This window comes from Suricata suricatta, chromosome X (genome assembly GCF_006229205.1).
Source record: "Suricata suricatta isolate VVHF042 chromosome X, meerkat_22Aug2017_6uvM2_HiC, whole genome shotgun sequence".
Classification (NCBI taxonomy): Eukaryota; Metazoa; Chordata; class Mammalia; order Carnivora; family Herpestidae; genus Suricata; species Suricata suricatta.
The window spans coordinates 99,596,221-99,621,827 of NC_043717.1; the positions used below are offsets into that span (position 1 = coordinate 99,596,221).

General features: G+C 42.8%; 1 protein-coding gene across 1 annotated transcript in view; it reads right to left on the minus strand.

The window, feature by feature from the left end:
- The window catches only part of ATP11C (ATPase phospholipid transporting 11C), a 94,088-nt gene extending 68,722 nt beyond the window's left edge, over positions 1-25,366 (minus strand). Inside the window, exons 1-5 of the mRNA XM_029929709.1 lie at positions 25,304-25,366; positions 23,009-23,128; positions 14,765-14,854; positions 11,718-11,798; positions 9,572-9,679 (exon numbers count right to left, since the gene is read on the minus strand). Coding sequence (XP_029785569.1) covers positions 9,572-9,679; positions 11,718-11,798; positions 14,765-14,854; positions 23,009-23,128; positions 25,304-25,366 — 462 coding nt within the window. The remainder of the gene's footprint in view (positions 1-9,571; positions 9,680-11,717; positions 11,799-14,764; positions 14,855-23,008; positions 23,129-25,303) is intronic.
- Positions 25,367-25,607: the final 241 nt, after the last annotated feature.

Below are 25,607 nucleotides of genomic sequence, written 5' to 3' on the forward strand. Positions count from 1 at the left end.
GGGGGGGGGGGGGGGGGGGGGGGAGGGAATCCCAAGCAGGCTCCACACTGTCAGCATGGAGCCTGATGTGGGGCTCAAACTCGCAAACCACAAGATCATGACCTGAGCCAAAATCAAGAGTCTGATGCTCAACTGACTGAGCCCCCCAGGCGCCCCTAAAAGGAAGGACTTTTTAACCTGACTTTATGTCTCGGCTCTGCCACTTCACTACGAGCTTGGGTAAGCACCTTAGACAGTCACAACGACCTCACAGGATCGGTCTGAGCATGACGTGAGGACATGGGTGAAGCGGTCAGGGAAGTACCTGGCACACGTTTGCCATCCGATGATTCTGACGAATACACGGCAACTACTTTACTCCCAACCTATGAGTCGTCGGCAGATGGTTGGGAAGGATGGAGGAAATCAGGGAGAGGTCGGTGCTTCGGCACCTTTTCTGCACTGCGGCACAGAGAAGATGTTAAGTGCCCGTTTTGCACAGCACCCTAGGTAGATGGAGCAGACTGCTCGTGGCAGAAGACAGGCCACTTCGGTGGGGGTTGGGGGGCAGGTCACACCTGGACGCACTGGTTATGATGTGCTCAATAAATGACACACCTGCCTTCTATTTGCCACATGACTTGGCAGAGAAGAGGATTGCAAGACCTAGTGAGGAACCGTTGAATTTTCTTGCCAATCCTAATCGGCAGCCAAGAGCAACTGCATCAATAACTGAACTAATTTGTAAATAATATTTTGTTGGCTCTTCCCTTCCTCACTTACATAAATACTTATGTTGCTTACATAAAACCCCAATCTAGGATTGAATACACAGAGGAGAAATAACAAATACAGTACTAAGTCATCTGAGAGGGAGGAAACACTTATTAAAGGATGGAGAGGATTCTTAGGCACCGAGACAGAAACACCACGAACGGACCAGTCCTCCCACGCCATTTCTGATTTACAGAGGTGAGGCCTCACCCTGAAGGTGAGGGGAGGGGGGTAAGAAGGGGCTTTCACAGAAAAGGAACAACATGGTGCCCGGAAGCATTCACTTCGGGTTGTGCCTCCAATCAGCGTGTTCAAAGCACTAAGATAAATATCAGAAAAAAACAGGTCATCTACAAAATTGTGATTCTTTGTTTTTTAGTTCATCAGAGGGCTGAGGTTGCGAGGCAACCAGGTGCACTGAATTTCACAGGGTGGCAAGCCCTGGCGAGTGGAGACGGAGAAAGGAACTGGCTCCCAGATCACGAGGCACAGCAGCAGGAGGAGACAGCTGTAAGAGGCCAGCAGCAGAAAACAAGTAGATTTTGAAGTGATTCTTCAAGGCTTGAGGGGAGCTAACGTGACAGTTTCAAATCTCTGCAAACCTGACAGAGAAGACGGGCTCATGACCACTCATGTCTTCTTCACAGCCATCCGTGGGGGGCTTCCGAGAAAAGGCGAGGGCAGGAGGCCCCCAAGAGCCTTCCCTTGCTGGTACAGGCAGGCAGGGTGTGGCTCACGGCTATGCGGAGACAGGTGCAGAAGATGCCAGTATCGTGGCCCCTTCTCTCACAGGAAGCAAAAGCCATCTATGTCCGGGGGAAAGGCAAGAAGCCTTCCCCGGCATGGTCTCTGGAAACATGACCGCTGCCAGAGGAGAGGTAGGACAGACAGCCTCTGCTGCACGCACAGTCTCAGGGCCATAGGACCTGCTGGAAGCGGAGGGGAGAACAGGAACACTGCCGAAGGCCCCCTGGGACCCCAGGCCCCACGCAAAGCACAAGGCAATGGCAACCTAGCAGTCCTGGAACTGGAATCCAAGTAGCAAGAGCTGAGAGCAGAAACCAAAGCCAGCGCATGTCCCGACTAGACTCACTTTCCCTCCACACTGATGGACTGACAGAAGACATGCGCCCAGTTTAGAACATAAATATGACTGACTGGGGTCTCTAGCACTGTTTTACATACGATGTCCAAAAGTCGGTACAAAAATACAAGACACATAAAACACAAGACAGAGATGACCTAACACAAAGACAGAAAGGAATCAATAGGACCAGTCCGCGAAATGTTGAGATGTTGGATTTTAAGGCAGGAATGTAAAAATAAAAATAACTATGATTAAGGGGGCACCTGGGTGGCTCAGTCGGTTAGGCATCTGACTTCAGCTCAGGTCGTGGTCTCACAGTTCATGAGTTTGAGCTCCACGTCGGGCTCTGTGCTGACAGCTCAGAGCCTGGAGCCTGCTCCACATTCTGTGTCTTCCTCTCTCTCTGCCCGTCCCCTGCTCAAGCTAAGTCCTCTCTCAAAAATAAATAAAACTAAAAATTTTTAAAATAAATATGATTAAGATATCAAGGTATTTAGTGGAAAAGGCAGACAACACAAATGTGCAGATGATGAACTGGGGCAGACAGATGGAAACCACAAAAAAAGGCAAAAGAGAAAGTTAGAAATGGAAAACACGGTACCAGCGGTAAAGCCTTCCTTCAATGGGTTTATCAGCTGACTGGATACAAAAGGAGAAATAATCAGGGAACCTGTATAAACTCTTCCGTTATTTCCAATGCCAATACCCATACCCTTTCCTACAGAGAACTGTGCTTTCCTTTCACCTTGGGCTTCCTCAAGTCCTGTCTGTAGGCTCTCTTCTCTATAGTCTATGGTTTGATCTAGTCTCATGGCTTCATGTACCATCTATACGTGGATGAAACCCAAACTGCAATCGCCAGCTCCAACATGTCTAAATTCGAGCCTTGACAATTCCATCTGGATGCCTAATACGTATCTCAAATAGAACATGGCTAAAATGGAATTCTTGATTTCCCCTTTACTCCCACATCTGTCACTAAATCTATTCTTCTCCCTGAATCTCCATCTTATTTAATAGCACCAGCATTTGGTTTAAATAGCTCAATTTAATCCACCTACCTGGTCAGGCCAAAACCATGAAGGCTATCTTTATTTATGTATTTATTTATTTTTGCTCTTTTTCTCCCTCCTTGCATCCAATACATCACTAAATTCTGATGATTCTACCTCTAAGATATATCCCAAATAGATCCATTTATCTTAGTCACAAGGCAGGTGGTACAAAGTTGTGGTTATGAGCATGGACTCTACACCCAAACTTGTTTCAAATCCCAGGTTCTCCACTTACTACTCACGGACATGTTTCTTAAGCTTCCTGTGCCTCAGTTTTATCATTAGTAAAGAGGGAACAGTATAAGTATCTACTTCGTATGACTGTTATAAAGTAAGGATTTTTTAAAAATGTTTTTTTATTTATTTAGAGAGCGAGCAAGAGCATGTGAGCAGGGGAGGGGCAGAGAGGGAGAGAAAATCGCAAGCAGGCTCCATGCTGTCAGCACAGAGCACAATGCACAGCTAGATCCCATGACCTGTGAGATCATCGGCCTGAGCAGAAATCAAGCATTGGACACTCAACCAATTAAGCCACCCAGGCACCCCTAAAGTGAGGATTAAATCAGTTAATATAATGTGAAAGGGAATACCTAGCATATTTATGTTATATGTAAATGTTAACTACTATTTTTATTATTGTCTCTACAACTATCATCCTCATACAGGCTCTTGGCCTCTTTTGCAAGTCACTCCTGCTTTAAAACCCTTCAAAAATTTCTCACTGCACTGAGGATACACACCAAGTTACTCTCTTACTCTACAATAGTCAACCCACTTGCCTAAGCAGGCAATCAAACAATTAGATAGTTTTGATTTATAAGCATTTCTTGCCACACACAAATATTCCAGAAAGGGCCGAATCAAGTGGCATTTCACACAATAGCATAAACTGATTTAATTAAGATTATACCTGGCTGAGATCAGCCTCAAGGCAGAGAAGCCTGATGAACAAAAGGAGGAAGATTGGGGGCCTTTCTAAAAGGAGTGGGGGGTGACCACAAACCAGAAAGAGGAAACGAGAGAAAGGGAGAGATGGGGGAAATGTTTACTTGCTTCGCAATTTTACTTAGCATCCTGGGAACAACAGATTTAATGCTCTGAATCGTTCAATCTCCGTCTGGTTATTATGCTGAACCACAATGCCGAGTTTCTAAGACTGGTTTGGGAACTTCAGACCCCAACCACTCTAGTTCACGGTTTTCCCGGACGGGATGCAGACAATGGAGAAAAGAAGAAAGGCTAACAGGAAGCCATTCTGTGTCAATCTCCGGTAACTCTCCCACTCTGCAGCCTTTGCCCATTATTAATAGAAGATGCAAGACAATTTACCTAACATTGTGGATAGACAGAACTCCTGCCCAACAAGTCCAGTATTTAATAAATAATTCAAGAGTGATAATATCTGCTAAAAGTATAGGAAGGAGAGTATCATTTTTGATAAATGCATATCACAACCCTGCACCATTCTGGAATGGTATTTTTACCCACCCTCCTCTTGTTCTGGAAAACTTGATTCTATTACTTTTCATATTTTAATCCATACTCATATACAAATATTCTTTTAAAAATAATACCTTAGAAGATCAATACAATTGACAAACCCTGAGACAGACTAAGGGAAAAAAAAAGACTAAAATAGCAAAAAAAGAAAAGCCATTACATCTTGATGCCACAGACATAAAAAAGAATTATGAGCGACTACTACAAACAACTCTATGCCAACAAATAGGGTAGTCTGTAAGTTCGAGCCCTGCATCAGGCTCCACACTGACAGCACAGAGCCTGCTTGGGATTCTCTCTCTCTCTGTTCCTCCCTGACTTGCGTGCGTGCTCGTTCTCACTCCTCTCTCTCTCAAGATAAATAAACTTAAAAAAAATAAAATCTTAAAAAACAAATCTTAACAGGGGTGCCTGGGTGGCTCAGTCAGTTAAGCATCCAACTTCGGCTCAGGTCATGATCTCACAGTTTGTGAGGTCAGGCCCTGCATTGGGCTATGTCCTCAGAGCTTGGAGCCTGCTTCTAAGTCTGTGCCCCTTTTCGCTCTGCTCCTCCCCCACTCATGCTCTGTCTCTCTCAAGAATAAATTAACATTAAAAAATACTTTTTAAATCTGAACAGATCCAAAACTAATGAGGATATTAAAGAAAGAATAGAAAAACTCCCCAAAAAGAAAATTCTATGGCCAGATGACCTCATAGGAGAAGTATGCCAAACACTGAAAGATGTAGTAACACCAATTCTTCTCAAACTCTTCTGAAGAATCGAAGACGGAACACTCCCAAACTTACTCTGTAAGGGCAGAATTACTGATACCATTTAATTAAGAGAAGACAGAGAAAAAAACTATAGACCAATATCCTCAGTGAATACTGATGAAAAAAATCCTAAACAAACTACCAAACCAAATCCAACAGCACATTAAAATGATCATACATCATGACCAAACAGGGTTTATCGTTGGGAATGAAAGGATACATACGAAAGTCAATCAAAGTAATGTAACACATAAGAGCAGCAACAACAACAGACGAAAGCTGTATGATCATCTCGATTGATGACGAAAAATCATTTGGCACAATTCATGATACACTCAATAAACAGGAAGAGAAAAGAACGACCTCAACATAATGAAAGCCAGACATGAAAAGCCCACAGCTCACATCATAGTCAGTGAGTAAAGAGTGAAAGCTTTTCCTGTACTTTCTAGGACAAAGCAAGGATGTCTACTCCCAGTATGACTATTCAACACTGCACAGAAAGTTCTAGCCAGAGCAATTATAGCGAGAGAGAGAGAGAGAGAGAGAGAGAGAGAGAGAGAGAGAGAGAGGGGGGAAAGGCATACAGATTGGAAAAGAAGCAGTAAAATTACCCTGGTTTGCAGATGACCTAATACTATACATAAAAACCCCTAGATTCCTTCCATATACAAAAACCTGTTAGAATTAATAAACGAATTCAGCAAAGTTTCACAGTGTCAAATCAACACTCAAAACCAGTTGCACTTCTATACACTAACAATGACCAATTCAGAAAGGAAATTAAGAAAGCAATCTCATTTTCAATAGCATCCAAAAAGATAAAACATTCACTGTATGCTAACTACCTAGAATTTAAATGAAAATGAAAAGAAAAAAAAGGAGATAAATACATAGGAATAAATTTAACCAAAGAAATTAAAGACTAGCATAATGAAAGCTACAAAGCATTGTTAACAGAAATCAAAGATAATAAAACTAAGTGGGAAGATACTTCATGCTCATGAACTGGAATACTTAAGACTTAAAAGGCCTGTATTACTCAAGCCACCTACAGACTCAATGGAATTCCTATCAATACGCCAAGACATTTTTTTGCAGACACAGAAAAAAGACATCCTAAAAATCATATGCAATCTCAAGGTACCCCAAATAGGCAAAACAATGTTGAAAAGAAAAAATAAACTTGGGGAGTCCTCACAAGCCTAGATTTCAAACCATACTACGAAGCAACAATAATTAAGACACTATGGTACTTGCCTAAAGACAAATATACGGACCAATGAAGAGAGGGCCCACAATTAAACCTTTGCAAGTATGGCCAAATGATCTTCAAGAAGACTATGTACGGGAAGGAGAGTGTCTTCAACAAATGCTGTTGGGAAAGCAAACCAATGAGGCTTGATGCTTACCTTACACCAGATACAGAAATTATTCAAAATGAATTAAAGACCTAAATATAAGACCTAAACTTCTTTGACTCCTAGAAGAACATCAGGAAAAAGCTTCAGGACACTGGGTTTGCCAATGATTTCTTGGACATCCACCATTAGAAATGGGAATACATCAAACTTAAAAACTGCACCGAAGGAAACAATCACACAACGAAAAGGTAACCTATGGAATGGGGGAAAACACTTGCCAACCATATACCCGATAAAGAGATAATACCCAGAAATATAGGGACTGCTACAACTCAACACAAATAAAGAAACCCGCTTAAAAAATGGGCAAAGGATTTGAATCGACCTTTCTCCACAACAGATATACCAATGGCCAAAAGCACATGAGAAGAGGATCCGTATCTCTCTAATCATTTGGGAAGTACAAATCAAAAGCACCCTGAGAGACTTCACACACATTAGGATGGCCATTATCAAAAGAACAGAAATCACCAAGCACTGAAGAGGATGCAGAGACATTGAAACCCTTGCACACCTAAGTGCAAAGGTAAAATGATACATCCATTATGGAGAACGATAGGCAGGCTCCTCAAAATTCAAAACTAGAATTACCATATGATTAAGAAATTTTGCTTCTGAATATATATCTAACAGAATTGAAAGCATGATCTCAAAGAGTTATCTGTACACCTGTGTTCATCATACCATTAGTCACATAGCTAAGAGGTGGGAGAAAATGTAGGGGCGCTTGGGGGGTTCAGCTGGTTATGGGTCTGGCTCTTGATTTCAGCTCAGGTCATGATGTCACAGTTCCTGGGATTGAGCCCTACGATGGGCTCCCTGCTTGGGATTCTCTCTTTCTCTCTCTCTGCCATTCCCCACTCTCTGTCTCTGTCTCTCTCTCAAAAATAGATATTAAAAAAAGGAAAAAAGAAAATGTAGATGCACAAAATGGAATATTATGTGGTCTCAGTATTGAAGTCGGAGTTGAGGTGGAAGTCAGCATCGTAGATGCTTAAATCAACCTTTTTAATACTCTGTCAGTTATTTAAAAAGGGGGGGGTGGAATTTCTGTCCTATGCTACTGAAATAACCCAGTCCCCAAAGCACAAATACTGTATGAACCCAAACATAGGAAGCATTTCTCTAAAGCAACCAAAGTCATAGAAACACAAAGTAGAAAGGCGTTTAACAAGGGCTAGTGGCAAAGGGTGGTTAGTGGTCAGCGGTTACGAAGTCTTAGGGTTAGACGCTGAAAAGACTCTAGAGATGTTTGTACAGTGATGTAAATATACGTAACACTGTTGAAGTGTACACTGAAAAATGGGTAAGATGCTGTGGGTGCCTGGCGGGCTCGGTCCGTGGAGCATGTGATTCTTGATCTTGGGGCTATGAGTTCAAACCCCATGCTGGGCATTAGAGATTATTAAAAAAAAATAAAACCTTAAAAAAAGAAAATGGTGACAATGGCCCTCTCGAGTCATTGCTTTTAAGATGACCAAGAAAGGAAGGAATTACAGTCATGCTGCAAAGGGCCACAGCCACTGCACCCGCTGCGTGCCCAAGGACAAGGCCATTAAGAAGTTTGTTACGTGGCACACAGTAGAGACCGCCACTGCCAAAGACATTTCTGAAGCAAGGGTCTTCGAGGCCTGTGTGCTTCCCAAGCTAAGTGTCCCTACTATGTTACTGTGTGAGCCGCTGATGGCAAGGGAGTCCGGGATCGCTCTCGGGCTCCAAAGGACCGAACGTCTCCACCCCGATCTAGACCCGTGGGTGCTGCCCCACGACCGCCACCTAAGCCCGTGTGGGAGCTATGTCCTTAAGGACTGAACACAAACTGTTCTCTGAGAAAACATAAAATGGAGATTATACTTTAAAAAAATAGTTGAGATGGCCAATGTAATGTTACATGCTTTTTAAAATCACAATAACAGAATGAAATAAAAAATGAATAAGACTTGGAAATTGGGATAAAATCTTTGTAAAAAACATATCTGATAAAAGACTATTATCCAAGGTATTTTATTTATTTTTTTATAGAGGATTCTTTTCCTCTTTTGAAGTTTGTTTATTTAGAGAGTGCGTGAGCAGGGGAGGTGCAGAGAGAGAGGGAGAGGGGAGAATCTAACATCAAGTGTGGGCTTCGGGGGTAATGATGTGCCAGTGGAAGCTCACAGACTGCAACAAATACGTCAACATGGAGTGACATGACAGTGAGGGGAGCTGTACGCGCGTGGAAAAAGGGGGGATCTGTGAACTCGGCGCTTTCTGCTCCGTTTTGCTGTGAACCTCAAACTCTCAGAAGTAACGTTTATTATCAACTAAAATAAAATCTGCTGGGAACAAAAACTACTATTCAATGTGGGTAAGTCGAAAATCTTCCTGACAGGGATCTTATTAGGTGATGAAAATATTATTGTGGAATGCTTATAGGTTGCTGTGGAAAACCGCTGGGTGGATCACGAGCGAGTTGAATGTAGAACTCCCATATCACCTGGCCATTCTCCCCAGAGAATCGAGAATGGGGGTTCAAACAAACCCGTGTCCACGAATGTTCACACCAGCAGCGTTCACAATAGCAAACAGATGGAAAGAACCCCAAATGTCCATCAACCGGAGAATGGGTAAAGATGGAGCGTTAGCCATAAAAATAAGAAGTCCTAATATATGCTGTGACAAGGACAGAGCTCGAGAACATTACAGGAAGTGAAAGAAGCCAGACACAAAAGGCCACATGGGATGTGACTGCATTTATAGGAAATATCTAGAGTAGATCCATCCACAGAGGCAGAAAGAAGACTGGTGGGTGCCAGGGCCCAGGAGAGAAAGGAAGGTGGCATAACCACCCCGTGCTACGGGGGCCACTTTTGAGGGTGATGAAAACGTTGTGGGACTGGACAGGGTCAATGGTTGCACACGATTGTGAATGTACTAAATGTTGCTAAATTGTACATTTTAAAATGCTGTGTTTTTACCACGATAAAAAAAAAAGAAGGAATGAACTACAAAAGTACCTTGATTTTCTCACTCTCTTTTCTCACTCGCTTTGCATTTTCAATAATGTAAACGGTGCTCTTGTTGACTTCATTGTCGGCTCTGTGTCTCAGCCAATCCTCGTATCCCTAGGAGGATAAAAATAACTAGGGTCAAGCCGCGTACTGCAGTAAAGTTCTTAATAAGTGCCTATAACCCCCTCCATGAGTCGCCAGCAGAGATCTACACTTCTAATATTAATCTCAACCCAGAGTGCTCAAGAGACACCACCATATATTTTTACAACAAAACTAAGATATGCTTTCAAAATATCCCTTAGGTAAAGAGCTTTACTGTGTTAAAAGGTTTCTCCATTCTACAGATAAGTATCAATGAAAACACAGGCATCAGAACTGTAATATGTGAAGGACTATAACATATTCTTCTAATTCTATTCTTGTTCAACAAGTAGTGTTAATTTCTCTACCTTTAAAAAAATGTTTATTTGGGGGGGGTGGTGTGTGGGGACAGAGAGGGAGGAAGAGAGAGAAACCCAAGCAGGCTCCACGCTCACCTTGGAGCCTGACACGGGGCTCGATCTCATGACTGTGAGATCATGACCTGAGCCAAAACCTGATGCTTAACTGAGCAAACCACCCAGGTGCCCCAATTTCTTTACTTTTTAATTTGACAACTTTTTCCCCCTGGGAAAAACCACTTAAATATACTCTTCTATAGTAGACTGTTGGGAGTGGTCCTCTCTGAGGAAATAGGTTTCTCCCCCAGGGATAAAGAATAGAAAAGGCAAGCGGGGATTATTTTGGCAGGGAATCTATGATAAGTTTTGAACTTCAACAGTTAAACGTCTCCCCTGACTTGGTGGTAAAGGAAACTATAAATTGGTGTTCATCTTTTAGAGTTACAAGTAATTAGGGAAAGGTCTAATGGTTCATTTTCCTTTGGGGTTTTTGTATGAAGTAAATTTAAGCCAAAAGAACGAAGGGAAGAGGATGTTCATTTGTTTGAGCATGATCTCTTCTCCTTTTTTTCTTTATAATAATGTCTATACCTTTTCAAATATAACTGTTTGAAAAAAAAATCTCTTGATCGCCTTTCCCCCTTTTTTCCTAGCGCTATATTCATTCCTGTCCTGTCCTTCTTTATGACAATGCTGGGCTGTCACTTCCGATGGTACTTTCTGTGATGTCAGTGAGGAAAGAAAAGCCCAAACATGAACTAGTATAGGGAGTAAAATGAATCAGTGAGAGCTTTTGTAAACGATACAGGCTATTCTTGGAACTGGCAATTCTCTGATGTTAAAGAAAATAATCCTAACAGCCTAAGGGAAAGAACATTCCAAATGTCTTTAGTTAGCAACCAAGCACTTGATAAAATATTGTTGCAGTTCCTGGTAGGGAAGATAGAAGACCAGATAACCCCCACCCAGAGGAACGGCAACCTTGTTCCAAATACCATTAAGCAGACCTTCCTTGTTAAAGTTCTTTAGGGTAATTTTTAAAGCTCTTTGATAAGCACTGTCTAAAAGTATGTTTGCCATTACCCAGGTCCTGTGGGCTGTCTCAGTGTCTGATAAACATTGCTAGCCCACTCTTTACCTCCAGCTTCCCATTTCCACTTTCAATTTCATGTGGAAGTTTTCAAAGGGACGGTCATACAAAATGCTCAAAATACTTCAAAAACCTCAGCATCACGGTGATCAGTCGGCTTTGATGAGAAACAAGAATAAAAGTCTCCCCTCCCACCACCTGCTTTGGTGACATCAGGGAACACAAGACACGTAAAGCACGTGTGCTACTGAGTTCTCTGCTTTAGGCAATGACAGCAAAAAATTCACTAGAATTGGAATTTTTCAGAAAGATACACCACATGGAAAAAAATTTCCGTGTTAAAAATTCACCACTCATTTCCTGTCTGAGGTATACCTTCTCCCGACTTTCTTTTCGGGTGAGGGCCCCACACACAAATACTTGGGAGCAAAGGGGCAAAAAAAAAAAAAGAAAGAGCTACCTTCCAGTCATTTTACGATGTTTTCAATCAGAACCAAATATAAACTAAATCCATCAACGATACTGCCTGCTCCAGATAGATATGAAAAAGGAACTCTTGACACCAAAATGCACACCAGACAGAGTGAAATGGACACGTAACTGCAAATAACAAATTTACCTGCTTGATGGCTGTAACAGTTATGACAAAGAAAAGTGGAAGTCCACTGGTAACGGGGCTCGTTGGTGTGTCTACTGTGACCTAGGGAAAGAGATTCAGTTGGATGTGAAATGAAAATAAGCTATTCCCTTACATGGGGGACACACATGCTATAACCATCTCAGGAGAAAGCTTACAGACAGGACATATTCCGGTAGCAGGGTGGATGTTAATGTTCATGGAAACAATGCAATTCACAGAGCAGTTAGATGAAGGGAACAGTTCTAAATTCGGGCTTCAGGGCTGCCTGGGTGGCTTAGTCAGTTGAGTATCTGGCTTTGGCTCAGGTCATGATCTCACTGTTCATAGGTTCGAGCCCCGCGTCAGGCTCTGTGTTGACAGCTAGCTCAGAGCCTAAAGCCTATTTTGCATTCTGTGTGTCCCCCTCTCTCTACCCCTCACCTGCTCATGACCTGTCTGTCTCTCAAAAATAAATGAGTGTTAAAAAAAATAAATTCAGGATTCATTTTCATTCCAACTTGGATTAGCTGCTTCAATGAAACACGACCAATCGTTTACCATTGATTCGTGAAGCACCCTTCTTTCAGCCACTGGGCTCTAATGGGCTCTGCTCTAGAGCTGTCATTTCAAATGAGAGAAGAGAATAGTCTCTGCCCTCGCGAAGCTGGCAGCTGACATGTAAACTAGACGCTGAGAACAAGTGAGACGCTGAGATCTGAAGAGTAAGTGGAAATGAACTAGATGAAGCTTTCCGGCACAGCGAGCAGCATATGCAAAGTCTCCGCAGCAGGAGGGCGCGTAAGGAGGCCAGTGGCAAGAGTGGGTGTGAGATGGGGCTACAGAGGGAGACAGAGGCCAGACCAAGCGGGACCCTCTAGGCTAGAGGCCATTCTTTATCCCACAGTGGGAATTAACGGAAGCTTTTAGGCAAGGAGAGGTCCCATGAACAGAACCACATCTTGGAGAGATCATTCTGATTTGTGCCAAGTGGAATATAAGCGAACAGGAGAGAAGATAGGAATCCACTTAGCAGGCTGCTGCCACAATCCAGGCAAAAGATGATGGCTGGGATGGGGGGTGGGCAGGAGTACACATGGAACGGGCTTCCAAAGATATTTAGGGGTTAACCAGGAATTTCTTGTCAGGGGTGATTAAAGAGACCTTCCGAGTTTCGGGTTAACATGGCTGGGGAGATGTTGTCGTCATTCACTGAAACAAAAGGATACTGAAAGAGAATAGATCTGAGCGACAGAGGACCGTGAGGTCAGTTTGCCTCCATAACTCACTCTCACGTCTAATCCCCAGCACGGGCCTCTCTCGGCCGCATACCCTGAGTTAGAGACACAGGCTCTCGCACGGCTGTGTGCCGTGTGCCCAGCCTGAGAGCAGTCCGGCACTCTGCACCAGGTAAACTAGCTCTAGTCTTTCTTTTTCTTTTTTTAATGTTTTATTTATTTTTGAGAGAGAGAGAGACAGCGTGAGCAGGGGAGGGGCAGAGAGAGAGGGAGACAAAATCCAAAGCAGCCTCCAGGCTCTGAGCTAGCTGTCAGCACAGGGCCCGACGTGCGGCTGGAACTCACGAACCGCGAGATCATAACCTGAGCTGAAGTCGGACGCTTAACCGACGGAGCCCCCCAGGCGCCCCCGCTCTAGTCTTTCAAGGTTTAGTTCAGCTATCGTCTACTCTTTGAAGCCTTCTTAAGCTCCTCTTGGTTCGAAAGACATATTAACTTCCACCATATCCCCGCAAGATGTGGCCTTGTACATGAAGTGAATACATGTCTGTCTTCTTGGCTGTAACATAAATTCTTTAAGGACAGGAAAGTCATATCTTGATTTTCACGCTATATGCAAGAATTTCTTGTCATCTGGAATACGGCAAGGCACACAGTAGGTGCTGCATACCACCTGGAAGGTTTCTTCTGAGCATAATTTTTTTCTGCCATTTATTTCATGCTGTTCCGTAAAATATCGTACCATGGATCTAGAGTAGCTCCTTTTCAAATGCCCCATCATTTAAGGCTGAAATTAGCTCTTTCCCATAGCATAACCCAAATTGGCTTTAAGTAGCAGGACTAAATTAAATTACAGTACCATTTACTCAAAGCCTCAAAGTGGATAAACGGAAGCATTTTACATTAACAAGGCACGTGAGTGATTTCACTGGCATGTTTCTGTTTTGTTTTAAATCTGAAGCAAGGAAAAAAATACCCTGACTGTAATAAAGTTTCCTGGGGGTAATTGTGGCGAGGAAAAACTTTTAATAGCTCATAGATGTAAAGATGGAAGATGCAATTTAAGATGTCAAAAATTTAAAACACAAAACATCAGCAGGAACATAGAGAAGATCACGTGTGCCAGGCTTTCATACTTAAAAGTAAATGAATGAGGAAGAATAAAACTGATAATCACAAAGAAAAGTGATAAATTTTCAATTAAGCTGAAACTGGTGCTCAACAGAGTAAAACTATTCATTTGAACTACTTTTGATTTTGAAATATGCCATTGAGATTAATGGCATGCAGAATATGTCCTTGTAGGATAAACAAAGATATGAAATCTATGAAAGCCTTTAAAGAAAGTAACAAAGTCTCAACAGGTTTTCTTTTTTTTTTTATTTCAACAGGTTTTTTAAGTAAAAATGCTACTTTAGGAATATATAAAATCATGTAAGTCGCGAAATGTAATGTTTGTACTTTAAAGAGTCTTATTTTTTAAATATATTTATGTTGAGGGAGACAGACAGCACGAGTGGGAGGCGGCCAGAGAGAGGGAGAGAGAAAGAATCCCAAGTAGGCTCCACATTCGGTACAGAGCTTGACACAGGGCTCGATCCCATGACTGCAGGATCATGGCCTGCACTGATATCGCGAGTCGGATACTTAACAGACTGAGCCACCCGGGGCGCCCCTAAAAAAAATCTTATTAAAACAAGCCCTTGAAACATCTTTTTGGTCACAGGCCATTTGAAATTTACAAACGGCTTGAGAGTTTGTTTGAAGTGATGAAGTTTCTAAAAGAGGGGAGGTTGTTTGCGAAGCTCTTACCTGTACAAGGAAAATGATGAGAAAATAGAAATTTGCAATTCTTCTAAACTGTTCAAACAGATTCTTTGGGAGGAAGTTCCAGAGTGTATACTGTATGGGAGGAAGAATAAAAAGAATGTGATTAGAAAGGGAACCTGAAAAATCCTAATAATGACTCATAAGGGCCGGATTATCAAATCACTTTGAAAACCTGTGAAAACCCAAAGGTCATATGCAGAGAAGCGCACGCTTAGAAGTACCCAGAAGAAGGGAAGTTTCATGTCGAGCATCACAACTGGGCTGCCTAATCCAACCTCAGCTTTTTCCCTGCCCTGACCGACGTTAGGTTCACTCTTAGGTGCTCTCATATCCTATAGTGCCTTGATAAAAAAAACCCGTTACACTGAATAACCATGTGTGCATTTATCATTAAAGTTTCTCCCTCAGCAGGCAATGAGTTCTATAAGGACAGGCTGTTCATTTGTCTTTTTATTAATCCCCCCTCCCTTGACACCCACAGACACAAGGTGGACACTAAATAAATTAGCTGGATGAATGAATGAACTTTTTTAAAGTTTATTTATTCATTCTGAGAGAGAACGCGCACACGAGTGGGGGAGGGGCAGAGAGAGACAGAGGGAGAGAGAATGCCAAGCAGGCTGTGCACCGTCAGCGTAAAGCCCGACATGTGGCTTGAACCCATGGACCGTGAGATCATGACCTGAGCCAAAATCAGGCACTTAAGCCACCTAAGCGTCCCTTTAATTTTTTTGTTTTATTTGTTTATTTATTTATTTTGAGAGAGAGAGAGAGAGAGAGACAGAGAGAGAGAGCGAGCACGAGCGGAGAATGGACAGAGAGAGGCAGGTTCTGCACTGTTGGTGCAGAGCCCAATGCGGGGCTCAAACTCACAAACCAAGAGATTATGACCTGAGCTGAAGTCTGACGTTTAACCCACTGAGCCACCCAGGCATCTGGAAGGCTTTTACTTTAAACAACAGACCACGCTGGGCTCTGGTAATGAGGAACAGGTTAAAAGTTCAATGCTAAGTAGGAAGTACATGGGCAGGAGAAGAAAATTCGTGGGCCAACTGTCAAATCACATAGAGGTTCTCACTAATGTCTTAAGCTCAAGGATTGGGTCATTTAAAAATCACCCTAAGACCTTGCCTTTTGTTGATGTCTTAGCAAAGACCAGACAGTGGAAAGAAAGAGATGTTTCTTGGCCTAAAAGATCTAAGTTTATTCTTAAACAGTCTCCACTGTGAGTGAGAAAATGCCCATTAAATTAGGAACGGTGATGGAGAAGCCGAAGTTGCAGAGCATGACATAATATATGGGAATTTCCTCTAATCTCTCTTTAAAAGTCTTCTGGGCTTAAGGTTCAGGGACTTCCAAGAAAATGAAGATAAATGGAGGCAGACATACTCAATAAAGGAGCTGCATTACAACCAGAGGCCAAAGGAGAAGGGCCTGCCCCCAGGATTCATGCCAGTGCCCCAAGGAAGCCCATTCGAAAGGAAGTACAGAATTACAATGAGCCATCGCCTCACGCCTGTGAGAATGGTGACACAGCATGACACAAGCCATGACACCCAGGTGTTGGTGAGGATGTGGAAAAACAGGAGCCCTCCTACACTGCTGGTGAGAATACCTACTGGTAAGAACACGGGGGAAGATGGTATGGAGGGTCCTCGGAAACTTAACAACAGAAGCACCCTGTGATCCAGCCATCGCACTACTGGATATTAACCCCCAAAACACAGAAACACTAAATCAAAGGGATACATGCAGCCCTATGTGTATAACAGCATTATCAACTCAAGCCAAACTACGAAAGCAGCCCCAGTTTCCATCGGTGGATGAAGGGATAAAGAAGAGGCGGTGTGTGCCCAAGGGGAATCTTATTCGGCCATAAAAAGGATGATACCTTGTCATCTGCAACAACATGGACGGATCTAGACAGCATACTGCTAACTGAAATACGTCAGAGGAAGACACATCCCCTAGGATTTCACTCATATATGCAATTCAAGAAACAACTGAGCAAAGAGAGGGGAAAAAAGAGAAGGGGAGATACAAAGCAAGAAACAGGCTCTTAGCTCCAGAGAACAAAGGGATGGTTACCAGAAAGGAGGTAGGTGGGGGGATGGGTGAAACAGGTGACGGGGATTAAGTGGTGCACCTGTCGTGATGACTGCCACGTGATGAATGGAAGTGATGGTTCACGATACTGTCCACCTTCAACGAATAGAACCCTCTCTACTAACAATACTGGAATTTAAAAAGCTGGGGCGCCTGGATGGCTCAGTCAGTTAGGCATCCGATTCTTGATTTTGGCTCAGGTCATGATTGCACGGCTCCTAGGTGTGAGCCCCATGTCAGGCCCTGTGCCGACAGCGCAGAGCCTGCTTGGGATATTCTCTCTCTCTCTCTCTCTCTCTCTGTCTCTCTCTCTCTCTCTTCCCTTCTCTCCCAGCCCCTCCCTTGCTAACACATGCATGTTCTCTCTCATGTGCGTGCTCTCTCTCAAAATAAACAAACTTGAAAAAAAATAACAACAAAAAATGAACTACAGAACTGTGTGTGGATGTGCATCATTTGGGGGAAGAGAACCCACACTTTTGATCAAGCTCCCAAGGCAGCCTGCAACCAAAACTAAAAGGGCTCCAAAGCCCTGATGCTGTCAAGGTGAAGGTGGCGTCGCCTTGGATCAGCACTTGGCTGTCTCAAGTCCTTAAGATCAATGTTCTAAAACAATCAGCTAAACTCCCACAACAGGCTAACACCTGAGTTTCTGGCCTGAGGCCCTTCTGTTCCCAAAGGGGTTTTTAATTGAACAAACATTAGGGACTGTTAGAATCCTCCGTGGGGTGGTGATACATCAAAAGGGAACATTTTTGCTGTTGTTTCTGGGTCCCCCCTGTTGCTTTCCACTGTTGGAACTTAACGACTGAACTGCTGCTTTGGAAACTCGGATTCTTACCTTTTCTGGAAACTACTGTTCTCGGCCCTCTTCTTTCCTGCAGCAGGCCATGAGCTATGAAGACGTCAGGGAACTTAGCATGGGCGCCTGACCACAGGTGCCTTAAATGATGTTTGGTACATACAACATATAGGGACTCTTTTTTATGTAATGTTTTTATTTTTATTTTTGAGAGAAAGAGAGAGAGACACTGTGAGCAGGGGAAGGTCAGAGAGAGAGGGAGACGCAGAATGGGAAGACAGGCCCCAGGCTCTAAACTAGCTGTCAGCACAGAGCCTGACGTGGGGCTTGAACCCATGAACCGTGAGACTATGACCTGAGTTGAAGTCGGACGCTCAACTGACTGAGCCACCCAGGTGCCCCATAGGGACTCTTGATCTTAAGTGTTGGCCATTTACTCCCCTGCTCATTGCAAATGTGAAGCAGATCTTTCTCTTTTTTAAAGTATCACACTTCCACTCATGAATTCATTAAAAAAATTTTTTTTAACATTTATTTTTGAGAGAGAGAGGTACAGATCATGAGCAGGGGATGGGCAGAGAGAAAGGGAGACACAGAATTGTAAACAGGCTCCAGGCTCTGAGCTAGCTGTCAGCATAGAGCCTGATGTGGGGCTCGAACCCACAAACTATGAAATCACAACCTGAGCCAAAGTCGGATGCTCAACCGACTGAGCCACCCAGGCGCCCCTCCACTCATGAATTCAAACGAGTAAAGGGAGTTAACCAGGACACTAGCACACTAAGATTTAGTGACTTTAGCTGAAACAGCACTGTCCAGAGAGTCTGAAAAGACTCAGAGAGAGATGTCTAATAAATTCTACGAATGATTCTGAGTTTTAAAATAAGGGAGAATGCTAGTGTAATTTTAGGCTTGAAACTTTAATCCAAGACAGTCTTTCACACAAGAGTTCTAAATTTAACCTTGGGCATGCCTTCAAAGAGTTACGTGGAGCTCAGTGATTTCTTTTTTTTTTTTAATGTATTTATTTAAATTCAAGTTAGTTAACATACAGTGTGGTTTTGGTTTCGGGAGTAGAACCCAGTGATTCCTCACCTACATATGACACCCAGCGCTCATTCCCAGAAGTGCCCTCCTTAATACCCACTGCCCATCAGTGAGCCTATGATGAGCTCACTGATTTTTTTAAACTTTTTTTTTTTTTGAGTGAGACAGAGACAGCACAAGTGGAGGAGGGTCAGAGAGAGTGAATCCCAAGCAGGCTCTGCACTGCCAGTGTAGAGCCCAACACAGGGCTCGAACTCACAAAACGGTGAGATCACAACCTGAGTGGAAACCAAGAGTCCGACGCTTAATTGACTGAGCTGCCCAGGCACCTCAAGCTCACTGATTCTTATTATACACTGAATTGTCTCCAAGATTGAAGCTCAGGATTTTTAAAGGAAAAAAAAAGTATAATGGAGAAATATGATGGATACTGAAGATCCTCAAAATCCTAGCAGGATGCAACCAATGCTCCTTTTGATACAAAAGGGAATTTCCAAATTTTGTCCCAGCTACAAAATTCTGGTGATTCCCAAAGGTTCCTGCTGATTGTACTCAAATGGAAAGGCTGCAGAGAACAAGTTTTTCTAAACAAAGTATCATGTTCCCAAAAGAAGAACACTAATTTTATTAGTAAGTAAGATTTAAAGTAGGTCAAAGTGTTTATCTTCAGTGTTCCCTGCATTGGTAGGGCTCATTCCCAGTGTCACTCTGGCATTACTGATGGCATTTGTAAACAAACAGAAAGCACCCTGATGACAAAGTGAGTCTCATTACCAAAAGGTTACAAAAGGAAATCCACACTTGCTCCAAAGTTGGAAGGCAGCTAACCTAGTTTACAAACTGTACATTTCTTCAACTAAAAGATTCTGGTGAAAAATATAAACAGCCAAAAGACATGTAAGGAAGGAAAAGTTCAAATTGTGAAAATAAGTGTTCTTTCCAGAATGGACCCAAAGATCTCTTTTAAAAAGAGAGCACAGTCAAAACCCAGCAAGGGGAGGGAATCACTTAACTCCTGCTCAGGAGTGCGCTAATACGGACCCCAGAAACAGGAGTAACAACACCAGTTCCATAGGCCAAGCATGCAGCTTAAGTGCTTTCCATGGATGCCTTTCTTTCATCCTCACCACAATCCTGAGTAAGTACTGTTCGTACGTCCAGTTTATAGATAAGAAAACTGAGAAAACTGAGAACAGAAGGTTCAAGGACTGACTTTAACTTCACACCCAGGCCTTCTGTCTATAAGGACGCAGTTCTTCGCCACCAGATCTGGCTCTGTACTGACAGCTCAGATCTTGGAGCGTGTCTCCCTCTCTCTATGCCTCTCCCTCGCTTGGAGTCTGCCTCTCTCTCAAAAATGAATAATCATTAAAAAATTTTTTTTAACTTTAAAAAAAAAAACAGGGAAAGGGACAAACCATGAGAGACTCGTAGTAAAAGTCCAATGAGCTATCCACGGCACCGCAGAGCCATCTAAGAGACTGTTAAATACAGAGAACAAACTGAGGGTCACTGGAGGGGCTGTGGTGGGGGGCTGGGCTAAACGGGTGAGGAGCATGAGGGGGGACGCTTGTTGGGATGAGCACTGGGGGTTCTACACAGGGGATGAATCACTGGAATCTACTCCTGAAATCATTATTGCACTATATGCTGACTAGCTTGGATGTAAATTATAAATAAATGAATGAATGAATAAATAAAAGATTTCATTCTTTTTCTGAAGTTAGTATATTGTCAACTCCACTTTTTCTGCTCTGCAGCTTTTATGAAATAGCAGATCAGCTATTTGTCTATCAATGCAGAAATGTTCACTTCTTTATTCTGATTTCTAACACATACGTTCAGTACAGAGATCTATATGCAAACCTCTTCAGAAACAATCTGTATTTGCCCAATGAGCTCTGGACTATTTAAAAAAAATATCCTGGGACACCTGGGTGGCTCAGGCGGTTGAGTGTCCGACTTTGGCTCAGGTCATGATTTCACGGTTCGTGGGTTCGAGCCCCACATCGGGCTCAGTGCTGACAGCTCGGAGTCTGGAGCCTGGTTCCAATTCTGTGTGTGTCTCTCTCTCTCTCTCTCTCTCTCTCTCTCTCTGCCCCTACTCGGCTGTCTCTCTCTTTCAAAACTAAACATCAAAAGTTAAAACCAAAAAATCCTAATGTATTGTTTTGCCAACTGGCAAAACTGAAGCTAGATAAAAATATGAAAAATATTACTGTAAATACAAAAAGATTTGACAATCAGATGGAGTCTTATCATTCCTTTAGAAGGTGAAATCACAAAGTATATCACAACAAAATGGTTATCGCTAGTTTAAGGAGGTTGACTTTACCATCAGTGTGTCACAGTAGTATCTTCCACATGAAACCCTACGAAAACCTATCATTCCCTAGAAACTATTTCATATTTTACTTGATGCAAAGTAAGAGAGACAACTGAGAAAGGGGCATGATGCGACAATGGCTCTTCATTCACAGCCACCAGTCCTTACGGGGTGGGTCTGCTCCCGGCTCTCTCCAGACTCCGCTTGGCGACCACGCCAGGAACTCCATTTCTCTGCATTTGTCTTCTCCATCTGTGGAGTCTGCCGGCTGAACAGATAACCTCTCAGGATCTTTCAGGTTTAGAAGTCTGGGATTCTGCGTCAAAGGACTACTGTCATCTTGGACACTACAGGGTGACATACAATTCTGAAAGGACTGTTCGCGCTCGTGTGCACAGGTGTGAACACTTCGGCTGAGGAGATGTTCTCTGCCGTGAGGATAAAGATGGGCAGGGCAGACACTTTGCCCAAACACACTCGCAGTGCTCCGCAGGCCAGCAGATACGTGCTGGTCAGGCAATGCAGTTTGCACCCATTCCGCCCATATTTTACATGTTAATCCCCTGCCTAAGGGGGGCGCCTGGGCGGCTGCTGGCCAAGTGTCTGACTCTTGATTGCAGCTCAGGTCATGCGTGATCTCACGGTTCATGAGTTTGAGCTCCGTGTTGGGCGCTGTGCTGAGGACGGGGAACCTCCTTGGGCTTCTCTCTCTCCCTCTCACTGCCTCAAAATAAATAAGTAAACTTAAAAAAAAACCATAATCTATACTGCATCATTATCTAAAGAAAAGTCACATGTGTATTTAAAAAGTAAATGTTACTTTTTTTTTTAATCTGTCTTGGTTTTTGAGAAAGAGAGAATGCGCACATGTGTTTGAGCAGGGAAGGAGCAGAGAGAGACAGAAACAGAGAAGGCCCATGTGGGGCTTGAACCCACGAACCACAAGATCATGACCTGAGCTGAAGTGGGATGCTCAACCAATGGAGCCACACGGGTGCCCCTTACATGTTAACTTTTGAAAAGAAGGGCATAATTTTGTTCACAAAGTTGCAGTGATCCAGCTGTCACTAACATTTTAGTGGCTGCTTTGCCAGCCTCCTCGAAGAAGTTGGGAAACTTCTCAACTGTGAACCAATCAATCATCTGCCATCTAGCACCCGCTGCCTAACCTGCGTGGCCAAAGGTAAAGATTAGCGACCTCCTATTAGTAGAATGAGGACAGCTGGGTACTAGGAACTATAAAAAGTGCTTTTGCCTTTGAAACATCAGCTCCATTTCATGGATGAGGACATTTAGACTCAAGAGATGAATTTGGCCAAGGTCACATGGCTAGGAAATGGTCAGGCCAGAATTTAAACATGCCTTTGGCCTTTCAGGCCACTGCTCGCAGCACAGCACGCTGCTGCAGGAAGATGATGATTGAAATGGTGACGCAGCCACAGTGGGTGAGCTCTTCACTGTTCCAGGAATGTCCTGGGCAGAACATACCCTTTAGGACCCCGGAGTGAGCTCGAGGAGCTCAGCGGTGGAATGGAAAGGGACCTAAATGTCATTCCAGGGTTGCCGCCTCCAAAAAGAACATAAATGATTCATAGCTGGGTCCATCCACTTAAGAGCAAGTTTGGAAAGCTTTGGGCAAGTAAATAATTCCTGGTTGGAGCACCCTTTAAGGCTTACAGTAATCCGCAGAATCCACAGGCGCTATGAATAATAACGGAAGGCTGGTGAATAATATGTCGGCTGTAACAAGCCAAAGAGATGCTTTTTAAAAACAAAACAACAACAAAACAAGCCCTCTGGGTGGTTGGCATACAGCATTTAAGTGCACACGCACGTATGCACCTATGAGTCTACGGGTTTCCTGGATGGCATCAGTAAGTGCATTATCTGACTCACCGTATGAGTCATTATAGGCACCTATTGAATTAAAAAAAAAACAACTTACCTTAGACGAGACTATTCTATTATCACAAAATCTCTGTGCAATGTAGCCTTCCGTTTCTGAGACTGGATGGTTGCCAACAAACACTGTGCGTGTACCAACTCTCTTCTCTTCTCCAGCACACTGACCAAGAGAAGGGGGGGAGGGGAAAGTCAGTTTCTTATCGCATTTCTCCTTCCTTCTACAGAGCTCAAAATCGTTGCCTAGGCATGTTTCACTGTGTTGCAGAGAGACCAAGTACGAAGGAGGGGGATAAAGCTTGTTAGGCTAACCAAACGCCACTAGGCTTAGTCGCTGACTTAGTGAAGCTTAGTACGAGTGTTGCTTGAGCCAGCCGTTCTGAAGCTCCACGGCAATTCGAATATGTTTACATTTTTCAAAATTCCAGAGACAACAGTATGTTTACTGCCATTTTCCTTTCTTTCACAGCACCTCCATCATCACCAGCAACACACTCACTTAGAAAACATCAGACTGGAAATATTTATCATACCACGACTCTTGAGGACAATCTTGTCAATTCCCGATCCGAGAGCCCAAAGCAGAATGCAAATTACTTCTAAACACAAAATAATTACTTCTAAGTCTAGAGAAACAGAATGGCTGCCTTTAACGATGACTATTTCTTTTTTTTTTAATTTTTTAATGTTTATTTTTGAGAGAAAGAGACACACAATGAGTGGGGGAGGGTCAGAGAGAGGGAGACACAAAATCCAAAGCAGGCTCCAGACTCTGAGCTGTCAGCACAGAGGCTGATGCAAGGCTCGAACTCAAAAACTGTGAGATCATCACTCTAACCGAAGTAAGATGTTTACCAACTGAGCCACCCAGGCACCCGATGACCACCTATTTCTACAAAGAAAAGTTGTTAATTCTTTGGCTTTGCAGGAAAGACATCCTTAGTGATTTCTCAGAGCCTACTGTCAAAAAATCCCATTTCACACAATGCCCCTTTTTCATTTTTTAAGAGTAGACTTGGTGAAAATAGAGGCTTTAAGGTTGAGCTCCGTTTTACCTCACCCCTTTATTTCACTAAGGCTTCACTCAGTTTGTTTGCTTTAAGATTCCCCAGGTAAGTTGATTTTGCAAGCCTTTTGCATTTTAGGTTTTACTGGCTTACACTGTTATAAAGAGAAAAATGTATACAATTTTGAACACTGAACAATTTATCATCTAGTGTGTTTATTTTTACTTGACCTTCAGCTGCAGGAGCTCATGGGTTTAGTGTAAGTATTCTTGCCACCCCATCCCATATCACTGTCACTGAGTCAAAGAGTTCAAGATACACGTACAAAACACCTGGTAACAGACACAAACAAGCCTTTTGTAAAGTAAACAAATCTTTTATATGGTAAATAATGGTGTTTTTTGGAATTTTCTATATCCAGTTCAGGTCTCTTTTGAAATTGGGATATTCACACTTATTAGGCACAATCTTTATAAAGCCAAGCGTTTATCTCTTTGCAAACTCAAGTAATTTTTCTGAACAATGTCTTTCTTATCAGTTGGAAAAGAATGGAGTGTGGAAGGTCAAAGAGGAAAAATCACTTCAAATGATCAAACAGAAGAGGATGTAAAAATAATACATTTAATTGCACAGGGAGAAAATTTTTATGTATAGATCTTATTAAAAATATTGATATTCAAAGGAATCATTTTGGACCCATTGCCATAAACTTGGATTTTTCTCGGTTAATTAAAACCAAGAGTGGTGGTTTTATTTAGGAAGATACACTGAAGTAAGAACGAAAGCATTGTACAATTTAGTTTCTATATAAATGACTGAATATACAAAGTATCAAATAGAAGCAGAAAATAAATTGGCAGAAATACTCAACCAGGAGCAATGATTAAGACCACTAATTCAAAGACCTTTTATACCCAAAGATTGAAAAAAAGATTACTGTTCTAAGAGTTTACAGCACACAACTGAATCCAATCCTAATTCATTCCTTTTATCTCAGTATTAGATATATCCACATTATCTCTTGTCAACTCATTGTGTTTATAACCCGAACCATCACAGGCAGGAGAGGTTGATGACACCAACACCTAAGGTAAGCTGCTTTAGTAAGACACAGATCTTCAACGTTTATTTCTTTGACCACTTTGGGATTTTCCTTTCGTAGCTTAAGATTAACCAAGCTATCCCTCTGTTGTTTTTTGTCTCTGGGAGGAAGGGACCGATTGCAATGTAGCCAAGTGGTGAAAGTACACCAAGGAAAGGCAAGACCTAAACTGCAATCAGGTGATCCTGGTAATGCTCTCGAGGACAGGGAGCCATTTTAGAAGCCGCACCGCCACGACGCCTTCGTCATGTGGGCCATGCTCTGGGGCACCATGTCCCCCAGCAGCGTCCATTGCTCTCCAGTAGAGCTGCCACGCCTCTACTCTGTTTTCTTATCTTCAATCAGGGTAGTACATTGTCTTACACAAATTTGGGAGGGTTTCCTTTGATGGTACTATATTATCATGTTTGAGACAACCATATATTTAGGTCAAAAAAAGGACAGGAACCAATATCCACATATGTATTTCCATTATATTTTATTGTTTCAAATTTTTATTTAGATGCTAGTTAGTTAACATAAAGTAATTTTTA